Below are 13,752 nucleotides of genomic sequence, written 5' to 3' on the forward strand. Positions count from 1 at the left end.
AAAGATGTGCTAGTAGTTCACCATTTTCAAATTAATACATCCCAAAAATAAATACAATAGGTCTTTTTTTGGTTTTTTAATTCTGAAGCCTTATCATGACTAATGATATTAGTAAAATTTATTTTATAATACAAATTCTGTTTAAATGGTTAAGGTTAGATGAAAACTTGACTTAATATTAATAAAAGTATGTGAAAATAGCAGACAGATAATGTGTACAAATGTGTTACTTAAATACTTACATACTCTGTGCCAAGAATATTAAGTGTGACATTTAAGAAGTGGTTGGGTGGAGGAAAGGTAATGGCACTGTATGTTGTTGGGTTAAAGATTGTTTGGTGAACAGAGGATATAATTGAGAAAGAAGGAACCTGTGGAACCTCATCATTTAAATGTTATGAGCTTCCTTTCTTCAATAAATTTTTTTCAAGCTCATTAGGGCAACTTTTCTTATGCATTATCAAGTCTGAAGTGATATTTTTTCATTTTATTCTGCTACATAATGTTACTAGACTAATGATTTTTTATCATTGCTTGTCTAGTTAAATATTTTATAAAACTTCAGTTAACCTTTCTTCACTCAAGCTGTTGTTTTTCACTTGGCAAACAATTACAAGAAATTTATTACTCAAACACAAAAAAAATTCTATTCAAAAATTAATTTAAAAAAATATTATCCAGTAGAAACACTCATAAAAAAGCTAAACACAAACAAAAAATACTAATAAACAAATCATTCCGGTTCTAGCCGTTTCACAAAATTTCTGACCTACCCGAACCCTTACCTAAAATACCCTACCCAAAAAAAAAATGAAACGCCTAGAAACGGGAATATTTGGCTTGAAGATTTTTTTTGGGGGGGGGGGGTATTTTTGGGATTGTTTGGATTTGGGGTCAAGAGATAGCGGAGGACCGGATCGGTGGAGTTCCGGGAAAGTTTTGGTCTAGGACGAACAGGAAATTAGAAAAAGTGATCTCTCTTATAATTGTCGCTGTAAGGACTATTTCCATCAGACTTCAAAAAAAGTGTTATAGTTATGATACCAAAGAAAGCAGGGGCAGATAAATGTGAAGAATACAGAACAATTAGTTTAACTAGTCATGCATCAAAAATCTTAACTAGAATTCTATACAGAAGAATTGAGAGGAGAGTGGAAGAAGTTTTAGGAGAATACAAATTTGGTATCAGGAAAAGTATAGGGACAAGGGAAGCAATTTACGCCTGAGATTAATAGTAGAAGGAATATTAAAGAAAAACAAAAAAACATACTTTGCATATATAGACCTAGTAAAGGCATTCGATAACGTAGACTAGAATAAAATGTTCAGCTTTTAAAAAAAATTAGTGTTCAAATACAGAGATAGAAGAACATTGCTAGCATTTACAGGAACCAAATAGCAACAGTAATATTTGAAGAACATAAGAAAGAAGCTGTAATAAGAGAGGAAATCCGACAATGATGTTTTCTATCCCCGTTATGTTTTAATCTTTACATGGAACTAGCAGTTAATGATGTCAAAAACAATTTAGATTCGGAGAGTAACAGTACAAGGTGAAAATATAAAGATTATACGATTTGCTGATTATTTAATAATTCTAGGTGAGAGTAAAAAGGATTTAGAAGAAACAATGAATGGTATGGATGAAATCCTACGCAAGAACTACCGCATGAAAATACAAAAGAACTAAACGAAAGTAATGAAATGTACCAGAAATAACAAAGATGGACCACTGAATGTTAAAATAGGAGGAGAAAGATTACGGATGTAGAAGAATTTTGTTATTTAGGAAAAAGATTTACTAAAGATGGACGAAGCAGGAGCGATATAAAATGCCGAATAGCACAGGCGAAACGAGCCTTCAGTCAGAAATATAATTGGTTTACATAAAAAATTAATTTAAATGTCAGGAAAAGATTTTTGAAAGTATATGTTTGGAGTGTCACTTTGAAATTGCGACGACAATTTGCTTTGAATTGAAATTAAATTTAAAATTCATACAGTACATAGTGAATCCAACCTATTACCTATGAAGTAATTGATTCTCGAAATGAAGTCTTAAAAGGGCGTTTTTACCAACACGAACTACAAAAAACCAAACATAAAGATGTATACTAAATTGAGAAAATATTACGACGAAAAGGTGACATAATCTGTATCATCTATAATCATGATGCTACCAAAATCAATGTAAATGATACATTCACTAATCATCCAGAGACTGTTTTACAAACTGACTAGGCAACTCTAAACTTGAAATTAAATTCAGCTCTACTTTAAGTAAACTAAGTGTAACATCTAATTTTTTTAAAAACTCTTTTTGTCATTAAAACATTACTTTTATGTAGTAACTAATTTATAAGTCCCTTGAATATCTATCATTTTTATTTTTTCATTGTTTAGTTAAATAAATCTACTTTATTGATGAAAAGGTTAATACTGGTCCCAATTTAGACTACTACTGCTAGATATGTGGCAGTAGTTCACTGTAAAACTGGTTAAAGTATTGAGACTTTTGATTCAATTTTTTAAATAATGTTATTACATTTGAATTTACTGAAAATATTAATAAATATAAAAATATCAAATCAAAAGAACTATAGCTGTTTTCACCAGTATTATTTATAAGTGAATTTTGTCTTTTTAAGACAGGGAGACAAAAGAAATGAGATTTCTGAGAACTGTTGTAGCACAAACAAGAAAAAATAAAAATGTTTAAAAGATTATGATAAGAAGGTGCTACATTTTTAAAACTTTAGAAGTGTACCCCCCCCCTCCAAAAAAAGGAAGAAGTTTTTACTCAAGAACACATAAAAGGGATAGGAGTTACTTCCAATCTTTTTAATGATTGAATATAATTTTCTGCACAGGAAAGGATTTTTAAATATTCCTTTTAAAGAGATGTTTTTTACCAGAAATTTTGGCAGTAGATAAAAAAATCTCATCCTTATTTATACTTTTTCATAATCATGAAATTATTCTGTTACTAAGTGTTCTAAACAAAATTTACTTTATCTTGAACTTCAAAATTTTCATCCAAAGAAAGGGTTATCAGATGAGTCTCTAATTTTCTTATTAACAAGAAAGATTTAATAACTTCTCTTTGCTTAATGTAGCAGTATTTGTAATCTTAGCCTACTCCTGTAAATAGTTTTTTTTTTATTGTTGGTAATGCAAGTCCCTTTACATTTAATCCGTGAAAAGAAGTAAAATGCAGACTTAATTGAATTATTTGATTAGAATTGCCATATTTCTGGGTCAGGTAAGGACCTAAGCCAGAACCTTTATAAAAATATTAAACTTCCTTCTTTCTGAAATATTTTACCTTCTCATTAAATAGTGAATTTTACCTTGTCATTCCTTATCTTCTAATGTAAAATTAACTTCCCTTTGTTAGTTTCTTGTTTTCTCCCACAACTTCTTTTAATAACTGTAACTTTGTTATAAATTTATCATTATATAAAACAGGTTTTCAGTAAACAATTTTTTTTCACATAAATATTTAATAGGCAAGAAATATCAGATTTAAAAAAAAAAAATATTTTTTAATAAATTACATAAATTATATGTCATTGTTTTTTGCTATATTTTTCGTAAATTCAATAATGAATTTTAAATAATCTGGAAATCGAAAGTCTGTATTTGTTAGAATCATAGGATTCATTCTTGAACTAACTAATCCATATATATAATGTTTGCCCCCAAACTCAAATATTACTCCAGACCCACTGTCACCTGTCTGTATTTTATTTGAACCTGTAACATAATTGTGTGTAGAATTATTAGTTAATATTTAAGTTTTTCATCTATATTTTGTAAATTAATTATTAAATTAAATAAAGGACCAATTGATTAAAATTCAATATTGATTATTATTCACTGTAATCAGATTTCTATTTTTATGTTTGATCAGAATACAATAATTACATTTTAACTTAGAATTTTTTCTGTTAACTTTCAGACATTACTAAAACAAATACCCCAAAGTTTTATTAATGAGAAATGGATTAACTTCTAAATTTCACTTGCTGAACTCATACTTCTGTCTTGTACAGTCCTGATGTTAATTGGCAACATATCGTAACTACAGTGAAAAAATATCATCCATGACATGTTACAACTTTTTTTTAGTTTTAAGTCATATTACGCACCCAATTATCAAGTTATGTAGATAGATTTACACATAAAAACTTAAAACATATATCAAACTGGGCTAGCAGTTCAACATATTTAGATGAACATCAGTATATGAATCAAGCAAAAAAATGCTGGCTTTATATTACAGGAGTATGCAAAAATGAATATTTATAATGCTATAAGAATAAGTTTTAAAGCTCTTTAACATCCTTTAACTTTGACTTATAATTAATCACAAACAAAATAAAAGATTAACTCTGAGTTTTTTCCTTCAAGGTTTTAATGTGAGCATTTACATTATGCAGCATACATCCAACCAACAGGAGAGTTCATCCCATAATTTAACCATGAAAGAGACCACTGCTTCAAAATGTGCCTCAAACTGGTAGATCAGTAGATAGCAGAGGCATGTATACACAAGAACTTTACAAAACTACAAAGGAAAAACTCAGATGGGGGGGATCAGAGCAGATAACCAAGGAGGCTACCACAAACAAGCTTTGTCTTTCAGTTCATGCTGTCTGATCCAGTGGTCAGGGAAAATGTCATTCAACAGATCCCATACAGTTATGTCAGGAAGGAGGAGCCACATCATCTTGTTGCCAAAAAATTCTCTTATAAATCTTTCAGATGAGGAAATGCAATATATGCACAGCATATCCAGTTAAGCAACTCCTGTTACACTTGCTTCAGTGACAAAGTAGACTTGCATGCCTTGGGATATTGCATGGAAAACATTTAGTTTTGACATCATCATACACCCTTAGTTGTCTCATATGCTTTCCTTTACATAAACAACCGGTCATTTATTATAGTGTTATTGTCACTTGGAGGACCACAATTAAACTTTTTACAGAACACATGTTGAACTGAAGTAAAGATCCACTTTAGCAAACTGCAAAATACAGATGGCTTTCTTCTCAGAAGTTGCCAACTTTGCAAGTGGCACTGTCAAGTAGAAAGATATGGAATTATCTAAGGCATGCGCACAACTAAAATAATTTTTTTTGTTCTTTAATTCTACCCTTTTAGTAAACCTCATCCAAGAGATATTACAACAAATTGCAAACCCCAATATTTTTTTATACAACCATAATTTGTATATATTAGTGTATTTCTTTAAGATATCAATTAATACATAGGTTTCACATATGTTAAATGGGTTTCACAATTAACAATTGTGTACTAACATGTTCATGATTTAATTTAATTTGTATTACATTGTTGAAAAAAAAAAAAATATATATATATATATATATATATATAAATGTACGCACATGTATGGTGAATTTTGTCTGAACAAGTTGAGTCTTTAAATGATAGATTAAGATGAGACTGAGACTGACCAATTCTAGTGCTGATCCAGCTTATATAGTGTAGATGGAACTGGGTGAATCGCCAGGAGTTGTGTGCGATATGGAGCCAAGTGAACTGCCAGGAGGTGTGTGAATTGTCAGGAGCAGAGTGAATCATTTGGATCCAAGTGAATTGTCAAGAGTTGTCTCAATATACTGCCCGACATAATTTAACACATCTTATGATAATATAATAATATTGAATCCAACAAGCTTGGCAACTAGGCTACATCATATGATTACGTGTTATGCACAAACAATTAATGAATAAAAACACATGTTTAATAAAATACAAACTCTGTTGAAAAGAAGAAAAAACTAACAATTTAACATCACATGGTGTCTGATAGCAGTGCTTCCTGAACAATATACATGTGTGTGTGTGTAATGCAGATATACCTGCACATCATTGTCAGTGTAAAACATTTTGCCCTTTCTGTTTTATCATAATTTGTTCTTCTTAAATTCTTATGAGTTTTGAAAAGGAACAGATGATATAAATTTTATTAATTAAAGAAGCTAATGGTTTAGGAACCTGAAGGGGCAAGATGGCATGAACAGTATAAGATTTCAATAATCCTAGAAAGCAGATTTTTTAAAAATGAAATGATAAGAAGTGGCAATATTTAGATTTTTTTTTAGATGAAGGGGAAATAGAAGTCATGAAAGTGAAAGGGTTCTGAACAAATCAAATCCTTTTGAAACCTTTGATATTTGAATTTGTTCTTGAAAGTAAGTTCTTTCTTCTATTATCTATTCTTGGATTGGTTTACAGCAAGTTTCCTTTCATCCATTACTCTACTAATTTAATTTTTGCTTCCATTCATCATCACATGCCACACATATGTTTTAAGAAATTGCTTGATTATCTACAACAGAACAGTTACAGTTGGAACAGTATAGTTTTCTTTAAGTTAAAATCAATTTTCTCTTGGGCAATTCTTGGTTTTATCAATCTTTGATGCTTCTTTCATCAGGTATGATGACACTACTTATAGCAACTTTTTTTCATCCACTTAACCCAACACTCTATTTCTTATTTTTATTATTTCATGTTTCTATTCCCAGCTACAGTCAACGACTTTGGTTTTTGCCATGTTCAGTTATAGATTATAGTCTCTGGCAAATGTCATCTATTTTTACATAATATTTTCACATCCTGATTGTGCTGTCATTTTATGTAAAAACAGCATTGTTATCTTGAAATGTAGCATGTCTATTAATTCCTAAACTGATTTCTGCCCTTACTGTGCCCAGTGCTTCCCATACCCAAATTATTTTTTGGCTTCTCTGATTAATGCCTTGCTTTTTCAATATTTTGAACATTCTCTTGTAATTAACATTGTCAAATTCTTTTAAAAGTTCAATAAATGTAATTTACACAGTTATGAATTTTTTTAGTCTTTCTGGACTGGTACTGTTAAGTGCTAATGTAGCTTCTCCTGATTCTCTTCCTTTTCTGAAACCAAATTGGTTCCAGTTAAAAATAAAAAATATATACGTATTTTGAAAAAGAATAGTTTAATTATTTCAGCATTTCCCTACGTTAATCTTGGATGTTTTGGGGAATTGAGCGAGTCCTTTTTCATTAAACTTTTTGAAGACCCATTTCGTGGATGCAGAGAAATTAAATCCCAGATTTTGGTGTTTCATACTTGCAATAAAACTTGGGACATTTAGCCATACAACTGACATCTTTACATTGTTCAACATAGGGGGCTGGCCATATAATTCATCATTACTTTCAGAAAAAGCAATCCTGAGTAATGTTTTTATACTTCTGTCTGTGGGGAACAATGATTTTAAGTACTATCTTATTATGGGGTAAATTAACTTATGAAATAAATCAATCAAAACATCAGCTGTTGTGGTCATTATCTTACATCACACCATTTAATTTATACAGAATTCTACTCCCATTGTTGTTCCAGGTATTAAGAAATTAATTTACTATTTTACCTAGGACCAGTTATTTTATTTTCTGTGTTAATGCAAAAAAGTTAAATAATTTTATATACCATTTCTTTCTGTAGTGCAGAATTTGTCATTTGTTATGTGTTTTCTTAAATCTGTTACTCTTCTACATTCTTCTAAACTGATATATGATACTTCTGTTTTTTTTAGTTCTTCTGATGGCAAATTAGAACTATTTAGTCCCCAGCCAACCACCTTATTAATGATAAAAATTAATTATGATTATTATTCAAAATACAGATTTACAAATTACTTACAGGGCTTATATATATATATATATATATATGAATTGATGAAAAAATAATTTTTCAATTAGACAATATAAATATTTTTAAATCAGTAACTGGGCGGTTTTGCTTTCATTTTCATGAACAGGACAAACAAATCTTTTTGCTTTTTGGTCCAAAAATGCTATTAACAATTTTGTTATAAAACAACAAAATCCTGTCTTATTTAGACTAATTCTGTAGTTAATACATTAAAAGAAATACAATAATAATACAAGCATTCAAATACAACGCACATTAATGTTAATATCAGAGCCATTAACACACAGTTAAATATGTCTAAATGAGAACTCAGTCTAATGAACTTTTATTAATTAATTTTTTAACAAATTTAAATAGAAAGTTTTTGATGAACTGGTAACATAATGTTACATGCACTGCACTATTAGCATCTATACAATCTGATTGCAAATTGTACCCCATTTAAATTCTATGAAGTAAGTATTGAATAAACCATGACAATTTAAGAAATCTAGATGGTGAAACATGATGAAAAATAAATTGTTTTTAAACAATCAAACAACAAACATGAACTCATGCTCATGTCATAGGCCAATCATAGGCATTTATTAGCAGGCCAGACATTCTAGAAGATTGATCTAACTTAATCTGTTAAAAATATCAATGAATAGAGTTTAAAAAATCAAAATATTAACAGTTATGGAAATAAATAACAAACATGTGGAAAAATTATAATTGTAGTCATTTAAAAATAATTTTTCTCAGTCAATTTCCATATATGTGTTCTAAAAATTGTAAATTTTATCTACGGAATTCAAAAAGCAGTAGATGATAAAGCAGCTGCTTCCTTGGTGGGGTAAAAACTTTGCCAATGGTTAACAAGAAGCAGTATAACTAGAGACTAAAATTCAGGTGTTCCAAGCAGTGCTCTCTAAATAAATCCAAAGTGTAATTGCTTTAATCTACATATACCAATGTTATAAGTGTAATTAGTTCATTAATCTAGTTTAATTAGAGCTCTAGGTTTGAGATCAAATTAGGAATTATTCATTGAAGTCCAGCCAAGACCACTAAAACTAAGTGTAACTTGCCTTTAAATTTAAGCACTATAAATATTTATTATCCATAACTTTTCAGGAAAATCTGAATAAAATATAATTATATGTGAGTATGTTGAAATTTATTTATAATTTTCAATTATTTATGACTGTAATATGTTTGAATTTGTGTCAATACAGAAAGATAACTTTCTGTTATAATACAACATACTTTGGTGTTAGTATTTGCAACACTACTGCTACTGATTTTCAGTTTTATTTCTAGTACAAATATATTATTTATTAACTACTAATTGCAATCATATCTATCTAGACAAACAGACCAATATCTACTAAATTTATTTTTACTGAGGGATTTACAAAACATTAAAAGGAATTTTAGCATGACAAGATAATCTCTTCACATAATCTATGCATATATACGAGTAATTAAATTTCTCAAGGTTAATGTAAGGATTGTTCCTCTTAAATAATTTGTGTTTTAATGCTGTTTGTTTTTGCCAATACTATACTTCAAAACAAAACAAACAGTATCACATATTTAGTAAACATACTACAATGCTACATATGTATGTTAAACCCCTTATCATAACAGTTTAAGATGACTTGACATGAATCGTAAGTCACTCCTGAAAATGAGATAGGAATCTCAAAAATAACTTCTCATAAAAAGCTTAATTGGGCAATTAAAAAGCGAAAAGTGGGTTTCCTGTGGCCTTCTTCAACCAACCATACGGTTGTAGATCATGCATGATCAGTTTACTAAAAATCAGGTGACATGTAGACCTAAAAGTGATACTTTCATTACCATCACTTTAGGAACTAGGTATATATTACTCTCAGAGAAAGACTGGTGTCTCTTGTACCTCAGGAACTTTAAATGTATTACTTAAGTTTCCTTTATTTGTTTTAAAAAGTCAAAAATACTTACCGTTCCTAGCATAGATGTTCCGATAATGTTCTTATTATATATGTCGATACATACTGGATTAATAGAATTGCCTAATGGAACAGCAGATGATAATTCCAAAATAGCTATATCAGGTAGAAAATTTACACTTATACCTTGATATGCTAATGGTATGTGTATGCGTGAGACCTATTTAAATTTAAAAAAATGTATATGTAGTCCATAAATTAGCTTGTTTTTTTCTTAATATATAATTCTATTCTTATGTTAATATTATAAATTTAATTTAGATTCATTAATTCTTTCATTACACTTGGATTTATATTTTTTTTAAAACAATATTAATAAATACATAAACTACTATCCTTACAACCTAATGATTATATACAAAGCTTATATGCATTAAAGAATAGCATTTTTTAATTTGAGCTATTTGAAGTAATAAGAACAAAATTTAATTACTGAAGCTACCTTTAATAAACCAATTACAGTGGATCACCAAATTTAAACAAGTTAGGGACAGTTTAATCTCATTAACTGCTAATAACTAGTAGTTAAATACTTCATAATAGTATTTATATGTAAATAAATGAAATAGAACATTACCAAAATACATCTGCAGTCTCCTTTCTAGTACTTTCAGTCATTTGACCATCCTCAGGAAAATTTAATTGTAATGAAATATTTAATTTTAATCATGTTATGTTATGTAATGTTAATCATGTAATGTTATAATCATGTTATGTATATTATGTAAATGTGTTTAATGATATAAATTGAAGATTAACTTTTCCTGAGGATGGTTGAATGACCTAAAGTACTAGAAAGAAGACTACGGACGAATTGTTGGTAAAGTTGTATTTCATTTATTTATATAAAAATAATATTTTATACCAACTGTGCCATGTTTAAAAAACTTAACTTCATAATAATGTTGAGGGTAATTCGGTAATCTTGTAAATACACAGTCCTACACGTAAAGGTTTCTATACAAATATTTGATGGTATTTAGAATGTAGATATGAAATGGGGAGGAAGATATTTTTATTTTACAGGTGTGGTAGTATTTTTTACAGGCATTTTCATTGTACTGCAAGATTGCATAAACAATATCAAAACCTAATTAATAAAGGAAAAAACAGATACTTGCCAAGAGATTTACCTGTACACAATTTAATACATAATTATCATTAAGAGATTAATATTTCAGAAAATTATTCTAAAGGAAATTGATTCCTCAATAATGAATTCTATAGAGTTTTTCTCAGTTAAAACGTAGCAGAAAATCTAGTCAATTTGTAATTACGCACCTGTTATGATTGCAGAAAGAGGAAATTTATCTTACTTTCACATTTAGAAAGATTCTAGAAGATATGGTTTAAGAGTCATGTTTCTTTCCTCCTTTTTATTTGTAAAAATGAATAAAATTATAACTGTCCAGTTCTTACTCATCGTAAATTAAATAAAGTTGTCTGTATTGTCGGCGCTGGCCTTGTTAACAGCTGATATTTTATATTTTTTTTTTTGTCTTCAGTCATTTGACTGGTTTGATGCAGCTCTCCAAGATTCTCTATCTAGTGCTAGTCGTTTCATTTCAGTATACCCTCTACATCCTACATCCCTAACAATCTGTTTGACATATTCCAAACGTGGCCTGCCTACACAATTTTTTCCTTCTACCTGTCCTTCCAATATTAAAGCGACTATTCCAGGATGCCTTAGTATGTGGCCTATAAGTCTGTCTCTTCTTTTAACCATATTTTTCCAAATGCTTCTTTCTTCATCTATTTGCCGCAATACCTCTTCATTTGTCACTTTATCCGCCCATCTGATTTTTAACATTCTCCTATAGCACCACATTTCAAAAGCTTCTAATATTTTCTTCTCAGATACTCCGATTGTCCAAGTTTCACTTCCATATAAAGCGACACTTCAAACATATACTTTCAAAAATCTTTTCCTGACATTTAAATTAATTTTTTATGTAAACCAATTATATTTCTGACTGAAGGCTCGTTTCGCCTGTGCTATTCGGCATTTTATATCGCTCCTGCTTCGTCCATCTTTAGTAATTTTACTTCCCAAATAACAAAATTCTTCTACCTCCATAATCTTTTCTCCTCCTATTTTCACATTCAGCGGTCCATCTTTGTTATTTCTACTACATTTCATTACTTTTGTTTTGTTCTTGTTTATTTTCATGCGATAGTTCTTGCGTAGCACTTCATCTATGCCATTCATTGTTTCTTCTAAATCCTTTTTACTCTCGGCTAGAATTACTATATCATCAGCAAATCGTAGCATCTTTATCTTTTCACCTTGTACTGTTACTCCGAATCTAAACTGTTCTTTAATATCATTAACTGCTAGTTCCATGTAAAGATTAAAAAGTAACGGGGATAGGGAACATCCTTGTATAATGTTCAATTACTGTTGCTGTTTGGTTCCTGTAAATGTTAGCAATTGTTTTCTATCTCTGTATTTGAACCCTAATTTTTTTTAAATGCTGAACATTTTATTCCAGTCTACATTATCGAATGCCTTTTCTAGGTCTATAAACGCCAAGTATATTGGTTTGTTTTTCTTTAATCTTCCTTCTACTATTAATCTGAGGCCTAAAATTGCTTCCCTTTGCTCCTATACTTTTCCTGAAACCAAATTGGTCTTCTCCTAACACTTGTTCCACTCTCCTCTCAATTCTTCTGTATAGAATTCTAGTTAAGATTTTTGATGCATGACTAGTTAAACTAATTGTTCTGTATTCTTCACATTTATCTGCCCCTGCTTTCTTTGGTATCATGACTATAACACTTTTTTTCAAGTCTGACGGAAATTCCCCTTTTTCATAAATATTACACACCAGTTTGTATAATCTATCAATCGCTTCCTCACCTGCACTGCGCAGTAATTCTACAGGTATTCCGTCTATTCCAGGAGCCTTTCTGCCATTTTATATTACTAATGTAAAAATGTGTCTAGTTCTGTATAGTCTAATTCCATTCTTCAGAGGATCAACATGTTTATATTATTAATGCATAATTAATTAATTTACAATAATTTCGCATATATGAAGTATAAGTTCAAAGATTATTATAAAAATTAATTTGGAATATAAATTAAATAAGGACTTTTATTTATTTCAATAAACCAGTGAATATCAAAATATTTAGAATAATTAATCCAAAGCAAGAAAAATGGAGTTAGATCTTGTATTTGAAAAGTCTGTTGAAGTCTTACTGGATTTAATTTAAAACTAAGAAGTATGAAAGATTGGTCACCTGTGTAAATAACATATATACTTAAATAAATGTTCATAGTAAATTTTAGGTGTTGAGAAAGAGAGATTTTGGTTTTTCTGTAGAATCCTATAACATTTATTATTTTTTTTGTGTGGTATCAATTATATTCAGCTAGGCTTCAATGCAAAATAACTATTCAAAGTAAAACAGCAGTGCTTTTTCCTGTGTACTAGGACAATCTCTATTCTCATATGTATCCATACATATATCAAGTCAATGGCACTACTCACATCATCAAAAACATAAAGGGTATCTAGATATTAGGCTCTGCCATTTGGTGTATCTATGGTTTGGCATGAACCAAAGGATCATATAACTTAATGTTACTTTTGTTTAACAACTTCTAAAAAATCTAAACATACTGTAAAATATTCTTCATTGCAATCTGCAATCAGGTCAGTATCTCACAGTGAAAGTATTCCAGTTCCTGAGCCACCTATGAATGAATGTTTCGAAAGCAGTGATGATGAATCAGGCAGTACTGAAGAAGACAACAATGATTTTGATTTTGAATTATCTTCCAATAAACCACATTTTATATCACAAGGTGAATTACATAACTTAGTTAGGGATTTAAATTTATCAAAAAACAAGCTGAACTGTTGGATCAATACTGCAAGGTTGGAATTTACTTTAAAAAAATACAAAAAGTTTGAGCTTTCGAAGCCAAAAAAAAGAACTTTCTCAGTACTTTATTGATGAAAATAATTCTGTTTATTGCACAAATATTGATGAGCTTATGTTGTAAGTGGGACAAGTTCATAAACCTGA

General features: G+C 29.5%; 1 protein-coding gene across 1 annotated transcript in view; it reads right to left on the reverse strand.

The window, feature by feature from the left end:
• Window positions 1–3,515: 3,515 nt before the first annotated feature.
• The window catches only part of LOC142324471 (modular serine protease-like), a 59,802-nt gene continuing 49,565 nt past the window's right edge, over window positions 3,516–13,752 (reverse strand). Inside the window, exons 12-14 of the mRNA XM_075365296.1 lie at window positions 9,704–9,871; window positions 7,511–7,661; window positions 3,516–3,756 (exon numbers count right to left, since the gene is read on the reverse strand). Coding sequence (XP_075221411.1) covers window positions 3,563–3,756; window positions 7,511–7,661; window positions 9,704–9,871 — 513 coding nt within the window. The 3' untranslated portion in view covers window positions 3,516–3,562. The remainder of the gene's footprint in view (window positions 3,757–7,510; window positions 7,662–9,703; window positions 9,872–13,752) is intronic.

This window comes from Lycorma delicatula, chromosome 5, assembly GCF_047948215.1.
Source record: "Lycorma delicatula isolate Av1 chromosome 5, ASM4794821v1, whole genome shotgun sequence".
NCBI lineage: Eukaryota > Metazoa > Arthropoda > Insecta > Hemiptera > Fulgoridae > Lycorma > Lycorma delicatula.